This window comes from Salvelinus fontinalis, chromosome 37 (genome assembly GCF_029448725.1).
Source record: "Salvelinus fontinalis isolate EN_2023a chromosome 37, ASM2944872v1, whole genome shotgun sequence".
Taxonomy (NCBI): domain Eukaryota; kingdom Metazoa; phylum Chordata; class Actinopteri; order Salmoniformes; family Salmonidae; genus Salvelinus; species Salvelinus fontinalis.
This window is the reverse complement of record NC_074701.1, coordinates 10,390,838-10,412,694: the sequence shown is the minus strand read 5'-3', so window position 1 is coordinate 10,412,694 and position 21,857 is coordinate 10,390,838. Positions and strand designations below refer to the sequence as shown.

The window sequence follows — 21,857 nt, the reverse complement described above, 5'->3', positions numbered from 1 at the left end:
TGAGGGGCCCCTGTGGCAGATGTGTTGTTACCTACCCTTACCACCTGGGAGCGGAAGCAGGAAGCCTAGGATCCAGTTGCAGAGGGAGGTGTTTAGTTCCAGGATCCTTACCTTAGTGATTAGCTGTGAGGGTACTATGGTGTTGAACGCTGAGCTGTAGTCAATGAACAGCATTCTCACACAGGTGTTCCTTTTTTCCAGGTGGGAAAGGGCTGTGTGGAGTGCAATAGAGATTATATCATCTGTGGATCTGTTGTTGTGGTTTGCAAATTGGAGTGGGTCTAGGGTTTCTGGGATAATGGTGTTGATGTGAGCCATGACTAGCCTTTCAAAGCATTTCATGGCTACATATGTGAGTGCTATGGGTCGGGAGTCATTTAGACAGGTTACCTTAGTGTTCTTGGGCACAGGGACTATGGTGGTCTGCTTGAAACATGTTGGTATTACAAACTCAGACAGGGAGAGGGTGAAAGTGTCAGTGAAGACACTTGCCAGTTGGTAAGCGCATGCTCGGAGTACACGTCCTGGTATTCCGTCTGGCCCAGCGGCCTTGTGAATGTTGACCTGTTTAAAGGTCTTACTCGCGTCGACTGTGGAAAGCGTGATCACACAGTCATCCAGAACAGCTGATGCTCTCACGCATGTTTCAGTGTTACTTGCCTCGAAGCGAGCATAGAAGGTATTTAGCTCGTCTGCTAGGCTCGTTTCACCGGGCAGCTCTCGGTTGTGCTTCCCTTTGCAGTCTGTAATAGTTTGCACGCCCTGCCACATCCGACAAGCGTCGGAGCCGGTGTAGTACGATTCGATCTTTGTCCTGTATTGACTACAGTTGCAGTACTGAGGGCTGTTTGAGCTCTTCCCCCCCCCAAAAAGAAAATGAGTCTTAGAATGTGGCTCCCTCTCATCTGTGTATCTTTGGGTGTAAGATTGTACAGCAATGGAATCTCAATTTTAAAAAAAGGAACTGACTCAGTATGGAGGTGGAGTCAATATTGACTGGCTACCATATACTAACAGCGCACACATTCATGTTCATATTGCATGAGTTTCAAATGTGTGGGTAAAACCTTTGGGTAACATGTCCTATGAGTGCCCTCTTCATAATGCATTATAAGCATAACTTTGAATGTGACTGTTTATGCCGTCTTATCCTCTCAATCGGATCCCATAGAGACTCCAAACGAAATGAGACAACTCTACACGCATAGTGCCCTTTGAACCCTGTTTATGTCTGTAGCTGTCATAAAGATGAGTTGCAGTGGAATTGTTTTTGTCGTAGGAAATGGAGCCTAGAAGAATCCTCACACAGGTCCTGTGTGTGTTCTTTCTTACAACTGGACGAAACGAAGGAAAGCTTGATGCAAAGTCAGGTTCAGGTGAGTGTTTTTAATTCAGGAGTATGGGTGTTAAAGGTGCTCTTATTTTGCTGTCCAACAGAGAATGTATAGGACTGCATATGTTATGCATTTATAGAAGTACTGCAAACTCAATCCATGTCACTGAATCACTGTCATAAACAATTCCTATACGAACCGCTGTATAGACAGTTGAAGTTGGAAGTTTACATACACCTCAGCCAAATACATTTAAAGTCAGTTTTTTCACAATTCCTGACATTTAATCCTAGTAAATATTCCCTGTCTTAGGTTAGTGAGGATCACCACTTTATTTTAAGAATGTGAAATGTCAGAATAATAGTAGAGAATGATTTATTTCAGCTTTAATTTCTTCCATCACATTCCCAGTAGGTCAGAAGTTTACTTACACTCAATTATTATTTGGTAGCATTGCCTTTAAATAGTTTAACTTGGGTCAAACGTTTCGGGTAGCCTTCCACAAGCTTCGCACAATAAGTTGGGTGAATTTTGGCCCATTCCTCCTGACAGAGCTGGTGTAACGGAGGCAGGTTTGTAGGCCTCCTTGCTCGCACACACTTTTTCAGTTCTGCCCACAAATTTTCTATAGGATTGAGGTCAGGGCTTTGTGATGGCCACTCCAATACCTCGACTTTGTTGTCCTTAAGCCATTTTGCCACAACTTTGGAAGTATGCTTGGGGTCATTGTCCATTTGGAAGACCCATTTGCGACCAAGCTTGAACTTCCTGACTGATGTCTTGAGATGTTGCTTCAATATATCCACATAATTTTCCTGCCTCATGATGCCATCTACTTTGTGAAGTGCACCAGTCCCTCCTGCAACAAAGCACCCCCACAACATGATCCTGCCACCCCTGTGCTTCACGGTTGGGATGGTGTTTTTCGGCTTGCAAGCATCCACCTTTTTCCTCCAAACAAAACGATGGTCATTATGGCCAAACAGTTCTATTTTTGTTTCATCAGACCAGTGGACATTTCTTCAAAAAGTAAGATCTTTGTCCCCATGTGCAGTTGCAAACTGTAGTCTGGCTTTTTTATGGCGGTTTTGGAGATGTGGCTTCTTCCTTGCTGAGCGGCCTTTCAGGTTATGTCGATATAGGACTCGTTTTACTGTGGATATAGATACTTTATACCTGTTTCCTCCAGCATCTTCACAAGGTCCTTTGCTGTTGTTCTGAGATTGATTTGCACTTTTCTCACCAAAGTACGTTCATCTCTAGGAGACAGAACGTGTCTCCTTCCTTAGGGGTATGATGGCTGCATGGTCCCATGGTGTTTATACTTGCATACTATTGTTTGTACAGATGAATGTGGTACCTTCAGGTGTTTGGAAATTGCTCCCAAGGATGAACCAGACTTGTGGAGGTCTACAATTCTTTCCTGAGGTCACGGCTGAGTTCTTTTGATATTCGCATGATGTCAAGCAGAGAGGCACTGAGTATGAAGGCATGCTTTGAAATACATTCACAGGTACACATCCAATTAATTCAAATGATGTCAATTAGCCTATCAGAAGCTTCTACAGCCATGACATAATTTTCTGGAATTTTCCAAGCTGTTTAAAGGCACAGTCAACTTAGCGTATGTAAACCTTTGACCCACTGGAATTGTCATACAGTGAATTTTAAGTGAAATCTGTCTGGTAACAATTGTTGGAAGAATTACTTGTCATGCACAAAGTAGATGTCCTAACATACTTGCCAAAACTATAATTTGTTAATAAGACATTTGTGGAGTTTTTGAAAATTAGTTTTGACTGCAACCTAAGTGTATGCAAACTTCCGACTTCAACTGTACTGTGGCTTCACTTTGCCAACTGTAAACAAAATGACTTTCTACGTTTTTACATATTAGATCATTTTTTTCAACGCAGCATCAAATTATCTCAGTTAACTTTTCTATATTTACTGTACCACCTTATCCATGTTTTAAGCAACTTTTCGCCACATCCAAAGTACAATGAAATGTATAGATTTTACAATAAATATAATTTGAAAGAGGATTTGCAAAATGTATTTTGTTATCAGTTATGACTCATGTCATTTAATTTACTGCACGGTCATCTTTGTGATAGGCATGTTATTTACAGTTAGTCTTCCTAACACCAGTCTCTACAATGCCTTCGGAAAGAATTCAGACCCCTTGACTTTTTCCACATTTTGTTACGTTACAACCTTCTTCTAAACCTTCTTCTAAAAACTGGTTTTAGAAAATGTTGATAATAAAATATAGTTAATTATCACATTTACATAAGTATTCAGACCCTTTAATCAGTACTTTGTTGAAGCACCTTTGGCAGCGATTGCAGCATTGATTCTTCTTGGGTATGACGCTACAAGATGGGCACACCTTGTGTGCCTTGAAATTTGGGGAATTTCGCCCATTCTTCTCTGCAGATCCTCTCAAGGTCTGTCAGGTTGGATGGGGAGCATTGCTGCACAGCTATTTTCAGGTCTCTCCAGAGATGTTCGATCGGGTTCAAGTCCAGGCTCTGGCTGGGCCACTCAAGGACATTCAGAGACTTGTCCTGAAGCCACTCCTGCATTGTCTTGACTGTGTGTTTAGGGTCGTTGTCCTGTTGGAAGGTGAACCTTCACCCCAGTCTGAGGTCCTGAGCGCTCTGCAGCAGGTTTTCATCAAGGATCTCTCTGTACTTTGCTCCATTCATCTTTGCTTCGATCCTGACTGATCTCCCATCACTGCCGCTGGAAAACATTCCCACTGTCACGTCTGCTCCTGCTCCCCCCCTCCGGCGTATGCCATCGCCAGAGTAATAACCACCGGTCCTGGAATTCATCATTACGCGCACCTGTTAATCATTATGATTCACACCTAGACTCCACTACCTTCATCATCTCCTCCCCTTTATATGTCACTCTCCCATGTTCACTCACCAGTTGGTATTGTTATTGTGTATCGGCGTTCTGCCTTGTGTCGTGTTCTTGGTTTTGTTGTTTTATTAAAATGTTTCACCTGCACCTGCCTCCGACTCACCGCCCCATCATTACACCCACAGCATGATGCTGCCACCACCATGCTTCACCATAGGGATGGTGCCAGGTTTCCTCCAGACGAGATGCTTGGCATTCAGGCCAAATAATTCAGTCTTGGATTCATCATGGTCTGAGAGTCTTTAGGTGCCATTTGACAAACTCCAAGCGGGCTTTCATGTGCCTTTTATTGAGGAGTGGCTTCCGTCTGGCTACTCTACCATAAAGGCCTGATTGGTGAAGTGCTGCAGACATGGTTGTCCTTCTGGAAGATTCTCCCATCTCCACAGAGGAACTCGAGAACTCTATCAGAGTGACCATCAGGTTCTTGGTCACCTCCCTGACCAAGGCCCTTCTCCCCCGATTGCTGAGTTTGGCCGGGCGGCCAGCTCTAGGAAGAGTCTTGGTGGTTCCAAACATCTTCCATTTAAGATTGACACTGTGTTCTTGGGGACTTTCAATGCTGCAGAAATGTTTTGGTACACTTCCCCAGATCTGTGCCTCGACACAATCCTGTCTCGGAGCTCTACAAACATTTCCTTCGTCCTCATGGCTTGGTTTTTGCTCTGACATTCACTGTCAACTGTGGGACCTTATATAGACAGGTGTGTGCCTTTCCAAACCATGTCCAATCATTTTAATTTGTGTAAATAATTTTTTTTTGTTTTTTATTTGTAACACATTTGCAAAAACGGCTAAACCTGTTTTCGCTTTTTCATTATGGGGTATTGTGTGTAGATTGCAGAGGATTTTTTTAAATCCATTTTAGAATAAGGCTGTAATGTAGCAAAATGTGTAAAAAGTCAAGGGGTCTGAATACTTTCGAAGGCACTTTATATGCCCCTGACTTGAGTGTGTAGTCACGTGGGTTGCGTGTCAGCCAGGCTAATTTATAGTGTCTTAAGCAGACCCTGCGCCAGGATAAAGTGACTAAGGGGGGCAGTTGAAATTGGTGAGTGGGCACAATGTTTGGGGGGGGGGGGGTAATGGATTGGAATTACATTGAATTCTGCTTATATCACGCCATACCACAATAAACATACAGTTTAAATGCTGTGACTCCGAGACCATTGAGTGCTTTTGAAGTGACAGGTTGGCGCGAAATCTGTAGCCCATCTCCACTTCGCTGTATCAACACAATGTACAGCGCCCTACATCCTAAAGCAAGGCTGTTTTGGTAATGAATATAGGCTACAAGATAGACAGGGTAATTCACCTATTGCAAACAGCCTATGTAAATGCAGCCATACACATCGCTGTCTTACCAAAAATAATGCTAACTAAATGCTGAAAGTAGTTGCCTAGTTAATCATGCATGTAAACCAAAATAATGAATAGCAGTTTGGCTTAGAATACCGACACAACTGCGAATGTGAACGAATGAATGCAAACAGATCAAAACAGTGGTACCAAGTAGGCCTAGTAAACTAAATATCTCATCACAAAAAGCCATGACACAGTCTATATTTAGGTTACATTAACCGTAAACAAACACGGAAAATGGAGATCCAAATAACCAAAACATAGCCTACTACAGTGAGATGCAGCCACGCTTCCTGAGAAATCGATCATTCCATTCCAAAATATTCTTCTAACACCCCCTTTAAATGCCAGTTGGATTAGATGAGCTTTCCTCGGTTGTAGCGTGTTTCTTCTGTGCTGACTGAACACATTTGTCAAAGTGGAAAATGACTTCTCGCATGTAGCTGTGGACGCCCCTCTAAAGTCAGTCCATGTGTCAGTAAGCACGGTCGGCATAGCGGAGAGAGGCCCAGAGAATCGGTGCAGGATATCTAGCGGGGTTCATTTGTCCTCATTGGAACCGGCGATTTCAGTCCGCAAAAACGTCTCACTGGGTCAAGGCCACGCAGGGCTTCCACCAGTTGACTGTTGCGTTCGCTGAGTCGTTCAGACATTTTTTCTTTCTTCGTTCAGCTAGCTAAGAACCTACCCAAAACTCTGTAGTGGTGAGGAGTGAGGCAGAGTTGAGTGAAGCAGCATCAATGGCAAACTTGACCTCACCCTTATAAATCATAATATCACTGGCGTAGGCGTGTTATCCTACCACAGATGAGAAGTGTTTTTTTCCCTCTTTCTATGGAAACCCAAAGGAGTCATACCTAACCACCCCAGTGACCTTCCATAGCCCCCCTACACACACCGACGTGCTCTGTCCATTATGCTGACACAGCGAAACTGGCATACAGATTTTGCGCCAACCTGTCATTCAATCATTTGACCTTTTTTGCTATTTTTATATAGGGACATAAAACTCAAACGGAAGGGGCATGTTTTGCCCACTCTGGGCCCAGTCTTAAAAAGCCTGTTTTATCTATAAGATTCAGATCAAGCCTTTTAATGTCATTGTAAAATTACAGTATCAATATTGTTATGAATCCATTGTATTTAGGACGGCCTGCATTGAAATTAGACCAGGCATGTCTTACGTTCCATAACCAGCTACCAACCGGAGTTGATGTCCTCTACACATCTGATTACTGCTACAAGGTACAGTGTCTATTACTGCTACAAGGTACAGTGTCTATTACTGCTACAAGGTACAGTGTCTATTACTGCTACAAGGTACAGTGTCTATTACTGCTACAAGGTACAGTGTCTATTACTGCTACAAGGTACAGTGTCTATTACTGCTACAAGGTACAGTGTCTATTACTGCTACAAGGTACAGTGTCTATTACTGCTACAAGGTACAGTGTCTATTACTGCTACAAGATTGAAAAGGGTAAAAAAAAAAGGTCAACGAGAGATTCAGAGAGGCAATACGATATTTAGGTAAAAAGACAGTTGCGTATTTTAGATCCATTCACAGGTGCAACAATGCTAGGTATATCTGGCCCAGGGTGCACATTACATGACATAGCGTATCATGCTTCCATATTTGTATGAAACAAAGGAAGTTATACGGTGTGTTCGACGGCAACATCATAACCAAACGTCACAGACCTGTGCCGCCTTAGAATCTGCTTAGGCTGTTTTCTCCCCCATTGCAGTGTCTGTACCAGCCCCTGGTCAGTGTTCTAAATGGTCCCCAGAATGCATCTGTCGTGGTCAGCACCGTCCTCACTCTGACACTGCGGTTACAACCAATGGGCAGAAACACGACTCTCTGCAGGTAACGTATTTATAGATATTGAACACCTAATTAGGCATGCGACTGACCTGGCATCTACTTAGGCAATACATAACAATTGCCATAGATAGTGTTGCCATCAATGAGCAACATACATGAATGAAGCATGATATTTGTAGGTTGCAGGTCTGTAATGTTCCCAGGTCTTGGCACAGAGCAGAATATACTGCATTGGCATTCCAATGATTGCATTGGAAATCCATTCGATTATTTACCGGGGGTGGGAATGTAATCCTGACCTGCTTTCTGAGCCTGACATATGCTCCTGCCGAAACTACCTCGCCGAGTATTGATCAGAGGCCTTTTTTGGGGTTAACAGGAGCTGACACTCCAATAAAATAGGAAAGAGCCATTAAGCCCGCAAAGAAACATGTCTGGTGGAAACCTCAGAAGAGACGTTCTACAAGAAGAGGCCGTGGCCATATTTATAAACAATCAGACCTTTACAAGAGGTTAGGGCAGAGCATTCCATTTGGGGCTCACCCTTGTACGTGCTCCAAGGGATCTAGTTTCACTCAACAAGGCAGTGGCAGGTTTCTCTTCTCCTCTTCAGCTGAGGTCTAGTCTTGGGCTTCCTATAGATCAATGCTGAGGTCCCTAACCAGACTGAGCCACTATCGATTTCCTTTATCCCTTAAAAAAAAAACACTCCAAGTGATAGCTAGCATCTCATCCCCAAGATATATCAATAGGAGCTTGTAATGCACATTTTTGGGTGTTGAAACCGGAGATGTATAGGATACAGCTGAAGGCTGCCCTACTGGCTTATAGACACTAGGTGTCCTCACAAGCTACATTTATTTCTGTGCAGAAACCTCAGAGGGCATAGCGTGGAAAGGACCATTTACCGCTAAGGTCAAAGGGAAATTCATACTCAAGTGTACTGTAGCAATGTCTAGTGAATGTATGATACAGCAGACTAAAAGGACAATCAAATGCATGCATTTTTGGTGATGAATGTAATGATGAGTGTCTTCCCCTTATTGAGTGCATTGTTGTTGATACAGTTGGAGTCAGTTGTATGAAGAAGCTGGCCATTACTCTGTCTGGATCCAAGAGTCAGAATCTCCCGTCAATGTCATTTGCTATCAGACTGTGGATGTCAGTCCAAATAACATCTATTTCCGTGAGTTAACAAAAACAACATCCTGTCATTTTGAAAACAAAACATTTAGAACAGCACCATTTTTTTTATACTAGATACTCATACTTTACCAAAACTATTATTTTATTTTATTTTTGACAGAAAATTTTACAAATTTTACATGTTTATTTCACAGATAAGATTATGTAAGATATGGACCGTTTGCATTTTTATATACTTTTTGTGGCATCACAATTATCGAGTACAGTGGATGACATGCAAAATGACAATACCATTTTAAGTAGAAAGTACTAATGTACTTGACTCCTACTAGGAGTAAGGTTAAGCCTGTGACTGGATCCTCACAGTTCCTAATTGAGACAGCAAAGAAGAGACATCAGCTGTGTTGTACACTTCTGTTGAGAAGTAAACCTCTTTCCTCTCATGGGACAAGATGCGTATCGATTAGATAAGACGGACGTTCTTGAAAACTGATAAAATAAAAGCTTTTCTGTTTGTTTTGGTCGGTGCTCTGTGCAGGAAAGAGATTCTGGGTAATACATTAGGGAGCGTGAAGGGATTAAGCCGTAATGGGATTTTGAAAGCTTCTCTCTCTATAATGTACACTCCACTTAACAATACTGCAGATTGTGTTGTAGATCAGACTGTTAAGGCCAAGTAGCCATTATCTGGCAGATATGTGACTAGTGTGACTGCATCCCCCACATTATGATCAGCTTCCATTTACTTCACTGTCCGGTGATTATAGTCAGGCCCCATAGGGCTCTCTCAACTTTAACTAACGGGCTGGTCATCAGCAGAAGCTCAAGGCTAAAGGGAGCAGGTTAGAGTTGGCCTTTTGCAATTTAAAAAGTTCACGTTATACTGAGTTGTGACTTGCATCTGTCCCTTGCGAGGTAAATTTATGTTTAAAATACAGTATACAGTATGTGATAGAGAATGTGTTGCGGTCCTGTAACTCTACGTGCATGTCAATTGTCTCATGAGCTATAACACCATGAATATTACAGTGGACGTGCAAGTCCACTCTCTAATGTTGTTAGTACTGTATTGCACACACAGTACCCCAGACCACAAGTCACCTGCATGGTTAATCTAAGCCATATTGCTTCCTGAGTGGTTTGTGGTATAGTGACCATTAATAAGCATTAATCTAACTAATATACATGCCTCAAGGTCATTTTAGGATCTAATTTCCATGTCCATTGCCGTTTCAGTGTTGAGTTCAAATGAAACTGATCCTGGATCTGTAAGTTGTTTAGCTGACAATGAAGATGACTCTACTGTACATATGTAAAGCGATTTGATTATTTTAACCAGGACATGATTTCCTTTCATAGCACATTTCTATGTTGAGGATAAGGACTTTACCCTCTCCATGTTTTGAGAGTCACGAAGGTCTTTTTCAGGAGGGATCCCGTGCGTAGTCTTTGTTCAGAGCGGATGTCATAGTGTGTATTCAACCCAGGATTAAACGGGCTCTGTGTTTGTTTTTCCACTCCACGACAAACAGGGAGCACTGCATTTCCTGTCCCCTCTGCTTTGAGTCCTCTAATTACATAGCTGTTTTCATATTCTATAGGTCAATGACACTTGTTTGGCCAATTTATATATTTGTATATTATATGGCTATTATCTTTCAATTTGGCACATTAACCTATCCAAGAAGGCAATATCACTATTCTTTCTGTGGCCCGGCCCCTGACATACACTGAGTGTACAGAACATTAAGGACACCTGCTTTTTCCATGACACAGACTGACCAGGTGAATCCAGGTGAAAGCTAGGATCTCTTATTGATGTCACTTTTGACATCCACTTCAATCAGCGTAGATGAAGGGGAGGAGACAGGTTAAAGAAGGATTGTTAAGCCTTGAGACAACTGAGGCATGGATTGTGTTTGTGTGCCATTCAGAGGGTGAATGGACAAGACAAAATATTGAAGTGGCTTTGAACGGGTTATGGTAGTAGGTGCCAGGCACACTGAGGGGGGTTGTACTCTACTGTCCCTTAGCTTACATAGATTGACTGCTCTGTGATGGATTGGTCTAGAATTTCATATTGGGCTGTGTTTGTCCCTTGAGGGATCCCCTGGTCACCTGGTTGGGTGACAGTAAGCCACTGGGGAGCTTAGAGACTGACAAGGGGGAGAAAATCGTTTGAGCTGGCCTGGAAGTGGTAGTTAGCCCTCGTATCCCTAGTCAGATCCTGTTTTGATAGAGGGGTATATAACTCTCCTGACATGGACATCCAGACTGGGCAGTGATGTAACACAGGAAGTTGTTGTCTGGTTTCTCTCTTCAGTTCAGTCAGAAAGGATTTGGGTCATTTAAACTCTATTCAGTTATTAACTCATTATTTGTATAGTTTTATTTACTAGGATTATAAAAATAAAAATAAAGTTGTATAATTTTTTTATACGCATATCCCAAATTTGCAAGGGAGATCCATTCCCCCGCTTCCTATTCGCAAGTGCCCTCCACTGACTCATCCACTTTTGATCTTGTTGTGCAGCTCTGTTGGTGGCAGCTCTTCTCCTGGCACTTATTGGTCTCCTATGTGTCGTTGTTCCCTACCTGTACAGGTACTGTATTTTAAATCATTTTACAGGGAGCTTTCTAAAAGCTGTATGCTTTGATCTGAAGCCAAACGGACGCGCTGTTGACAGTTGAAGCTCCTTGTTCTCCGTTTACAGGAGGCGTTGTACGACGAAGCTTATCAAGACCATTTGTCGCGAAGGACCGCAACATGCAATGGATGTAAGTATAGTACTCATGTTCACTTATCACAACGCAAATCTCACATTAGGATTATGTTTCTCTATGCAATACATTATGTTTCTACATCCAAAACATCACTTATCTTATAGAATTCATTGTCCTCTGGAATCTAAACTCGACTTCAGCTTTGATCTACTGAATGCATTGAAATGTTTTTCGTGCACTTTTTCCCGATTAAGTTTAAGAGGCATTTGAAATGAATGAAAGCCTCCAGACTCCGGTCACTAAGCCATTTGTGAGATACTAATATGATAATTGATACAAATGTTAGCAGAGTCAGCAGACCTACATTAGTGATAGATCAAGCATTGTATCTATCATCTTGTCTTGGTCCATGACGTGACAGCCTGACGGGCTCCTGCGTATTTCTGGAGAGCATGAATGGCTCCTCTCATCTTCTCGAGGAAGAGGCCTTCATCTCCCATATGCTCCCATGATGGCAGTCAGATCCATCATACAGAATTAGTGCTAGTGTCTTCCTGCTCTGGCCCTCCAAACTGCTGCATGGAGGCCAACAGGCCAGGGTATTCAAACTGGGAGGGCAGCAGGCCAGAGTAATCCAAGCCCGCTCTTTAAAAAACAAGGACGGGGCGGCCAACTACTACTCAGCAAGGCTAGAAAGGAGGATGGAGACATACACGTCCAACTGGATCAATCGGACTCATTTCTCTACTCTGTAACTGCAAATTCAAGTTTTCTTTGGGTTTGTTACACACTAGCGGAGGCGATAATATCGAGTAAGCATGATTTGACTATGGATTTCCACCAAACAAAATCGCGTTTTTTTTGCCAACTGTGAACATTACATACTGTACTGTTTACATTATTCAAGGGAATTTATTTATTCAGGTGTAACTTATGTAGTGTGCCACAAGTATGTAAGTCATAACTGCTTGTACTGTACTCACTGTACTCACGTGGTTATAACAGGTTATTACACTGGCTTGTACTTTGGTATAAGGCCTAAGTCATGTAAAGCGGCACACCCAAAAATGAACGTTTGTTTACTGAAATGCTTGTGTTCAGGATGAAACCCAAGGTTGTGGGGATGAGGTTAACAGTACCCAACCAAAACCAACACGACTGCGCTCATTGGACACTTTCCGAGGGTATGTACATGGAATTGATTGTTCATCTCTCTATCGCTACGTATGGCTTGTTTACATGCTAATTGATTTCAGGCTAATCCTAGGCATGCTACACAGAACACAAAAGGATGTATTGTGTAACAACATATTATACGGGTCACTGTCTGGTTACATGGTCACTTGAGCCTTTGTTTTCTGGCAATCGCTTTGGGCACGATTTGTACTATCTTGTTGTCTATCTATGGTTGAGAACAGCGTATTTCTGTTGGACAGGAGTGGTGTGATTTAATCTTGGATCCCTGCTCTACTTAATAGTGGCCTCGGGGCGAACACAAAGCACGCCTCTCTGGAAACAGGAAGCTGGTGTGGGTTTGACCTCCCCTTCGCCAAATAATTGATGCAATAATACCATCAACATATCAGCACATATCCACCGAGCCATAGATCTACAGCTGGGATAGAAAGGAAAGAGCTTCCCAGAGCCAGGGGTTTTTAGGATCATGGAGACTTCTCCATATCTGCTCACTTCATCTGATGATTTTGTAAATGTTGAAATCTCATTCCCTGTGTCTGCTCAAGCGGACGTAATGTTATTGTGGTCCGATTTGTATATCTTCAAATCAACATATCAAGCCTTCGTCAACCGGGAAAATTAAACTGCTCATCATCACGTTGTTTCAAAATGCTTTTAGTTACCAGGAAACTACCATGATGTAGATACTAGTGATGGGGGAAGAAAATCAATACAGTTACAAATAAATATATTTGGGGGGGGGGGGGGGTGATATGATATATCGATATTTGAATCCAAGTAGCGATTTGTAAAAATCCCAACGCTACTGTAAAAATCCCAACGCTACTGTAGAAATCCTAACTCTACTGTACTGTAGGTAGCGTTAGCTAGCACCAGTCGGCTGTACCTGCGCCAAAACGCCTGTATTTTTCATCCTATAGCTTGTTCTACGTCTTCTTTTGAACTGGTGGGCGAGCATTCTTTCCGCACTTCTATTCCCCTGACTGATCGGAACTCGTTTTCTCGTGGCTCTCTTGTCCCTCTGCAGCAGACATATAGTGAGCAATATGTTTGGAACATCGAATCACAATTCAAATGCACGATTCAAATCACAATACATGCAACATTCTCTAGAATCGCAATACATACTGTATCAGCACCTAAGTATCGTGATAATGTCGTATCGTGAAGTCCCTGGCAATTCCCAGCCCTGGTAGATGCATTACCGTATAATAAATCGTAGTAATAAATCCCATTTTCACACGCTCTAGAGAATACAAGTGTTCTTACTACTGTTCCCTGACACTAACCCGTAACTTTACTCTGGGCTTTTCACACATAATCAACGACAGACCTATCTCATCAGAAACATGTCAGAATGTTGAAATGTAGGCGAACATATGTCACTGTAATGACATATTACTGTAGTTATGGCTCTTACTAGGAGACAGAAGGACTCTGGTGCTAGTGTGGACGGGAGACGTACAACATGGGTTGATTCATAACAACCTTTATAATGCATTTATTCAATATCATTCATCAGGAGTTTTCAAAATAAAAGTCCCATTTTCGTTACAGAACGAAAAGTTATCAGTAACACTGAAATAGATCTTCATGTATCCATTGTACAACTGACATTTTTAGTTCCACAGTCACAGTACCCAACCCAATCCATGTGTTGTTCTAATGGCACTTGTTTCTGTCTGTTATTGGCAGAAAACGTAATGTAGGCCTAACATGAAGGTTACGAATGGTGCTCCAGACCAGAAGGCGCTGTAGGCCAGGTACTCCGTTCACTTCAGATCCAACTTGTCCCAGAAATCGTCACAAACAAGTTCATAATTCAATATGATAATATTGATCATTCCAATGGCTGTTTACCCAGTGGCATCTTGCCGCATTGAAAGATCTCAAGAGAGGATGCAAGACACACAATGCACACTGTCACTGATCACCAACCCTCTGCTGCACCCAGCCTGTTACGTGAATAGTGTGACAGAGGGTTGGGTACTGTGGCAGTACCAAATTTCCATTGTACAATGCTGAAATTAAATAAAGATTAATTTCAAGATACTTTTATTTTTTTAAACTTGTTGTGAATGATGTTGAATAAACGTGCTAAAACGTTTTATGACTGATACCGCAACGCTCATAAAGTTGTTACGACTGGTTTCATAAAGATGTTACGAATGCCTTGTATGAATGTATATTCTCTTCAAGTAAAGTTACCGGATTTTATCATATGTAATACAAAGTTACATTGGCCTGAGAAGATATACCGCTGAAACAATCTGTAACGTGTCGATGTTCTCATATTGGTTCCTGTATCAATTGAATGGCCTATACCTCGAGACGTGCTTTATCAAAGCACAACTCGGGGCTCAAGATTAACGTTCCAATGCACCTTAGCTGGATGAGTTATGATCCAGATGCCAGTAAGTAACAACTTTTCACTGAAGAAAAGAGGCATCAGTCATCTGCCATGAAGGCTGGTACATTTTTGAAGCCAAAGGGTTTTTTTCTCCGCTGAAAGACTTTTCAGCTCATTCCTCAGACTCCACTACCATGAGGTATAGAGAACAGCTCTGTCAGCTCAGCTTTGTTTGCGTTTACATTTTTCTAAAAGGATCTTGATTTTAGTCTTGTGGCACTTCTAAAAGCCTTCAGCCGTTTCACTTATTTTGAAGATTACGCTAAAGATTAGTTGTAATAAATTGAAGATGCAACAACAATTACATTAAACAGGAATGTGTAATTTACAAATGGAACCAGGGGGCTGGGACAATAACACGTCTCATTACAATATGACAAAATAGCGACATTTAACCTTTGTCACCTAAACTCACGTCATATAGCACGGTTAGGGTACCGTGTTAACATTCTGGCATTCATATAATGAATAACAAAGATAGTTACAGTGCGTTCGGAAAGTATTCTGACCCCTTAACTTTTTCCACATTTTGTTACGTTTGAGAGTTATTCTAAAATGTATTAAATACATGGTTTTCCTCATCAAGCTACACACAATACCCCATAATGACGAAGCAAAAACAGGTTTTTAGAAATGTTTGCAAATGTATAAAAAATAAAAAACTTAAATATCTTATTTGCATAAGTTTTCAGACGCTTTGTTATGAGACTCGAAATTGAGCTCAGGTGCATCCTGTTTCCATTGATCGTCCTTGAGATGTTTCTACAACTTGATTGTAGTCCGCCTGTAGTAAATTCAATTGATTGGGCATGATTTGGAAAGGCACACACCTGTCTTTCTAAGGTCCCACAGTTGACAGTGCATGTCAGAGCAAAAACCAAGACATGAGTTCGAATGAATTTTCCGTAGAGCTCCGAGGCAGGATTGTATCGAGGCACAGATCTGGGGAAGGGTACCAAAACATTTCTGCAGCATTGAAGGTCCCCAAGAAAACAGTGGCCGCCATCATTCTTAAATGGAAGAAGATTGGAACCACCAAGACTCTTCCTAGAGCTGGCCGCCTGGCCAAATTATGCAATCGGGGGAGAAGGGCCTTGTTCAGGGAGGTGACTAAGAACCCGATGGTCACTCTGACAGAGCTTCAGAGTTTCTCTGTGGAGATGGGAGAACCTTCCAGAAGGACAACCATCTCTGCAGCACTCCACCAATCAGACCTTTATGGTAGAGTGGCCAGACGGAAGCGACTCCTCAGTAAAAAGCACATGACAGTCCGCTTGGAGTTTGCCATAAGGCACCTAAAAGACTCTGACCATGAAAAACAAGATTCTCTGGCCTGAAGATTGAACTCTTTGTCCTGATTGCCAAGCGTCACATCTGGAGGAAGTTTTTCAGGGACTGGGAGACTAGTCAGGATCGAGGGAAAGATGAACGGAGTAAAGTATCCTTGATGATAACCTGCTGCAGAGCGCTCAGGACCTCAGACTAGGGTGAAGGTTCACCTTCCAACAGGACAACGACCCTAAGCACACAGCCAAGACAACGCAGGAGTGTTTTTGATTTTTTTAAATGTATACTAACCTGTTTTCGCTTTGTCATTGTGGGGTATTGTGTGTAGATTGATGAGGGAATTTAAAAAAAAATAAAAAATAAGGCTGTAACGTAACAGAATGTGGAACAAGTCAAGCAGTCTGAATACTTTCTGGATGCACTGTATGCGCACCAAAGTTATGAATAGACTTGATCGATAGGTGGATGTTTATTGAGAGGACAGTATACTTTTCATTCTGTGCTTTGATATTTGGCCACTAAAAATAAGCAGCATGACATTTCCTCTCAAGTTCTAGATATTTGTTATGACTAGATTGGGTTTCCATGTACTTGATGTGGCTAGCGATAATGTAAGTAACTCAATACTCAATAGTGATTGAGTGTAGCCATCCATTTGCTTGTAGGCTAAAGAGGCGGTGTATAGGACTTAAAGCCTAATTGCTGATGCATGTAAAGAGATCAAAACCCCCAAAATGTGATGGTATTATCGTCCAAGCGCATCCACAGTGGATATAATAAGTCTTAACCCCCTTTGATTTTGTTCCACGTTTGGTTGCGTTACAAAGTGGGATGGAAAAATATTTCTTTGTCTTTTTTTGTCATTGATCTACACAAAATACTCCATAATGTCTGTGAAAAGAAAATTATACAAAGGTTTAGAAATTAATACAAATTAAATAGCTAAAATATAGTCATTGCATTCACCCGATTTGTTTAGTCAAACCTAAATTAGTGCAGGAGTAAAATGTGGCTTAACAAATCACATAATAAGTTACATGGACTCACTCTGTGTGAAATAATCAGGGTTCATCTGTCTCCCATACAAACAACATTTGTAAGGTCCCTCGGTCATGTATTGAATTTCAAGGACCGATTCAACTACAAAGACCAAGGAGCTTTTCAAAAGCCTCATAAAGAAGGGGATTGATTGGTAGATGGCTAACAACAACAAATCAGACAGTGAATATCTCTTTAAGCGTGGTCAATTAATAATTATGCTGTGGATGACCACCCTGACACATCAAAGATACAGTTGTCCTTCTGAACTGAGCTGCAGGACAGGAAAGAAACTGCTGTAATCACCGCAAAATGTGTTTCTAACATGTATTGATTCAGGGGGTGAATACTTTTTCATTAATCGTAAAATCTTTTTTCGAGTTGTAGTATTTTGTGTAGGTTGTTGACAAAAAATGTCAATTAAATCCATTTTAATCCCACGTTGTAATACTTTTTTTAATCCAATGATAACCACTGTATTAGTCATGACGTTGTGTCTGTGTTTTGTATAGAAGCTAGGTGGTGTTTTGTTGTCATTCACCTGTATCTGGCTGGTGTTCGTCAAACTGTTTATCACAGAACCGGTATTACTATGCTGAGGAGCTTTACCTATTCCATTTGCTGATAAAGTGGTAAAAATGACAACAATCAAGTCTATTCAAATTAGGTGCTTTAACCTGACAATCATTGGAATTTGAACTAAATGAGTGAAGTGCTCATGTTTTGTATTGTAAAGTACCTTAATAATCACAATCTTTTGCCCTCTGTCACAAGCCAATTTCATAAGGCATTTGGAAGGATTAGGAATTGGTAATTTAATTTGACTAAAATGGTTCTCTCAAAGATGTAGGCCAGAGAGTCAGACACCAAATGCTTTTAATTTATAAGATTGGCAATAAGTCGTTATATTGCAGCAATTTACACAGGCCTCATCGGGAAAATGACTTAACCTTTGTCTCTGTCTCTATGACAACTAATGGACGTACTCGTTACAATCGGAATGAGGATGCATGTGACGTGTGTTTCTGTGCATGTGCGCATGCGTGCATGTGTGTGCATACGAGCATGAATGTATGTGTGTGTGTGTGCTACAGAGGTCGCTCGGCTTTAATATCCCTTTTGAGATGATAGTGCCAGATTCAAATCTTGTATCAGCAGGTTAGGGCTAAAAGGAGCAGTATGTCTTCTGGTATGTGCTTCTTAATTGAATCTGGGCAGAAAAACAAGCGAGGCTCAAGCTGAGGTAAACACAGTGCACCTTATCAGATCACCTCTACTGGGAGCTTGCTTTATGGTTCTCAAATAATGCTTTATTTATTTCATTAACATTACTCATGAATCAAAAGCAGAAATTGTATTTTATAGCTGGTGAAAGGAGCGAATCTGCCATTGAGAAAGCTACGGCACTATACCTGTGAAGCAAATTTGTGCAATGTAAATGTAAATACCCATTTTCTGAAATGTGATACAAACACCCGTCTCCCTTAGCAGCTGATTCAGTGTGGTATTCCATCATGTATGCTGTGTTTCAGCGGCCCTCGCGAGCACTAAGTTATAAGTGTATCATAAATTCGAGTCAAAAGTCTTTAGTCAGCAGTCCTGCACGAGTAGATCTAGAGGCAAAGTGTTCCTTTACTGAGTGATTCATTATGCTTAGATTGCATTTCCTTGTATTACGTTTCGGTGTGTGAAAATATACAGTGGTGGAAAAATTTCCCAATTGTCATAAAGATATCTTAATAGAAAATGACTCAAGTAAAAGGGATAGTCACCCAGTTAAAGGTAAAGTATAAATCAAATCAAATTCCTTATATTAAGCAAACCAGACGGCACAATTTTCTTGTTTTTTTATTCACGCGAAGGGCACATTTCAACGCTCAGACATAATCTACAAATAAAGCATGTGTTTAGTGAGTCTGCCAGATCAGAGGCAGAAGAGATGACCAGGGATGTTCTCTTGATAAGTGTGTGAATTGGACGATTTTGCTGTCCTGCTAAGCATTCAAAATGTAAAGAGTACTTTTGGGTGTCAGGGAAAACGTATGAAGTGAAAAGTACATTCTTTTCTATAGGAATTTGTGAAGTAAAAGTTGTCAAAAATATAAATAGTAAAGTAGAGATACCCCAAAAGTATTTTTACATAAGTACTTTACACCACTGAGAATATACCCACCCTTGGCCTTTTGATCTTTGATTCAGAAGTCATGTCTTTATTAAAAGTAAATTATGTAAAACAGAGTAGTTATGTACTGTACCAACATTTTCTTTATAATTTCATGCTAGGTGTCAATGTCCAATGATAACAATGCTAGCCTACCAGCTGGTTATATGTTCAACTGAAATCTATATTTTTTTCAATATTTATAGACTTTCCCTGACAATCATGGTTTTTGTGAACTATGGAGGTGGAGGGTACTGGATATTTGAACATGCACCTTGGAATGGTTAGTATACAATTCTAACATACATCACCACACCAGACACACCAAACTCTCTCCATGATCAATTCTACTGTAAATTCAGGCTCAAACCAACAAGGAGGGGAATGGTGTAATTTCTTATCTAGGCCATCAAAGACCCTCCCAATGGATCAATAACACTAACAACCTAAGGGAAGATGAGGAGGGAGGGTTGCATGTTAAATCTTAATGGAGACTATTACCAAATGCATCTCCAACAGTATTTAAAGGCAAACTCAATTCAAGCGTCATAATAGCCCCTTCATCACACCGGCTGAATCGTATAGATTCCAATGGAAAGGTGATGGATTTTGATATAACTACGTGGCTCCGACCGTCATGGAGGTTTGGACGTTTATAAACCACTCAGTCTATAAGTCCAACTATAAAAGCAACAAAAAAAACGACTTCAGGGGCATTGAATAAATGATTACTAATCAAACGGCCAGGCTGTTTTGGAGTGGAGCCCAGTTTTTGTATTGCGAGTCTTGATTATCTGGACAGAAGACCGAGAACTCTAGATCTTTAGTAGCCTAGTAGATATACTGTATGTTTTGTTTCTCTGACTGAATGACTATATTTAATCATGCACTTATGACAGTATGAATACGGTCTGTCTATGTCTGTCTGCTTGGTCTATCCATCTGTATCGATCCTTGTGACCTATAAGCATGTCTCTTTGTTCCAGGTCTTACTGTGGCTGATCTTGTGATGCCTTGGTGGGTTTCACTGCAACAACTGTTAGAATCACGCTGGAATTGTTACAGGCATGAGCAGAGGAAGCTCTGACACACGCTACGAGCTAATTATGCCCCTACGTTGGTCACATGATCTCTGATTAGCACTGCACAGTAACTAACACTACAATAACACGCGTTTCATGACCTTTTTGTCTCAACCAATTTGATAACTCATTGACAGTGTGTGGTTAGGACTCCTTTGCTCAGACATACAGACACTTGTTTAACACTGGACATGATTGAATATTATGCGCCAAATTGTTTAGTCCCAAATGTTTATTGAACACAGAAGGGTATTGTGCAGTGACGACGCGATTAGATGCAGGGCGTCATAGTCAGGAACTTTATATGGGTGGTGTGTATCACTGTAACAGGGTAGCCTATCTAGCAGAGCAATCAGTGTACATATCAGGGCAGTAATTAGGATAGACATGACAAAGAATACAGTGAATTGTAGACTTATATTAGTTATCCGGAAATGGTATTAGACCCTTTGACCAGCAAGATTATCATCCTTCGGTATTGTAACTAATTAAAGTGATATTACACTCCAAAATCAAAGTTTGCCCAATTTTTAATTTTTTTTTACCTCAAAATTGGTCATCTGTTTTGTAGATTCAGCTATAAGCCACAATCTAAAATGAATGGACAAGATAAGCATCGTGTAATTTCTAGACTTGAGGTGCTTATCTTATACATTTCTTTGGGGTTGAAGCACAGCTGGACAAACACAGTCGAAGGCGTGGGACATAGATTTATCTTGATATCAGAGTGCTTTTGAGGTAGGAAAACATCTGTCAAACTCCGATCATTGAGTGCAATGTCCCTTTAATTGAGTTGTCTCTGAGTACTGTAATGTTTCACTGTGTGTGTCATTCAGGTTTGTGTTCATCATTGGGACGTCTGTAGTATTGGCCTTCACCTCCATGCAGAAAAAGGGAGTTAGCCGTCGGCAGCTAATACGCAAGCTAACGTGGAGAACTGTGGTCCTCATCCTTATCGGCTTTTGTTTCATGAACTACTCTCCAAAGGATGGATTATGTAGGTATACACACTTTTTTTTCAACAAAAAATGTTGTTTGATTTACCAAGGAACGTCGTGAACCCTAAATCATAACCACGCATGCACCAGAAACATATGGGAGTAATGAAACATGCAATAAGTAATTCAAGTTATAAAACTAAACTCTTGCCAGTGAAGCAGTTCAGGAGATGAATCCGTAGAAAGTCATTACAAACTTTCCCCACCAGGATCTTCCTGTTTCCATATGACCTTACCATGATGAGTTTGGAAAACTATTATTTAGATGCCATTAGATACACTACATGACCAAAAGGGTGTGGACACCTGCTCGTCGAACATCTCATTCCAAAATCATGAGCATTAATATGGAGTTA

The 21,857-nt window shown here is 41.2% G+C and overlaps 1 protein-coding gene across 1 annotated transcript in view; it reads left to right on the top strand.

Annotated features, from left to right (window-relative positions):
* Positions 1-921: 921 nt before the first annotated feature.
* si:dkey-192p21.6 (uncharacterized protein LOC565246 homolog) overlaps positions 922-21,857 on the top strand; it is a 41,298-nt gene continuing 20,362 nt past the window's right edge. The window contains exons 1-10 of the mRNA XM_055901908.1: positions 922-1,376; positions 6,778-6,875; positions 7,379-7,500; positions 8,526-8,644; positions 11,138-11,207; positions 11,319-11,382; positions 12,430-12,512; positions 19,628-19,704; positions 20,408-20,438; positions 21,340-21,500. Coding sequence (XP_055757883.1) covers positions 1,283-1,376; positions 6,778-6,875; positions 7,379-7,500; positions 8,526-8,644; positions 11,138-11,207; positions 11,319-11,382; positions 12,430-12,512; positions 19,628-19,704; positions 20,408-20,438; positions 21,340-21,500 — 919 coding nt within the window. The 5' untranslated portion in view covers positions 922-1,282. The remainder of the gene's footprint in view (positions 1,377-6,777; positions 6,876-7,378; positions 7,501-8,525; positions 8,645-11,137; positions 11,208-11,318; positions 11,383-12,429; positions 12,513-19,627; positions 19,705-20,407; positions 20,439-21,339; positions 21,501-21,857) is intronic.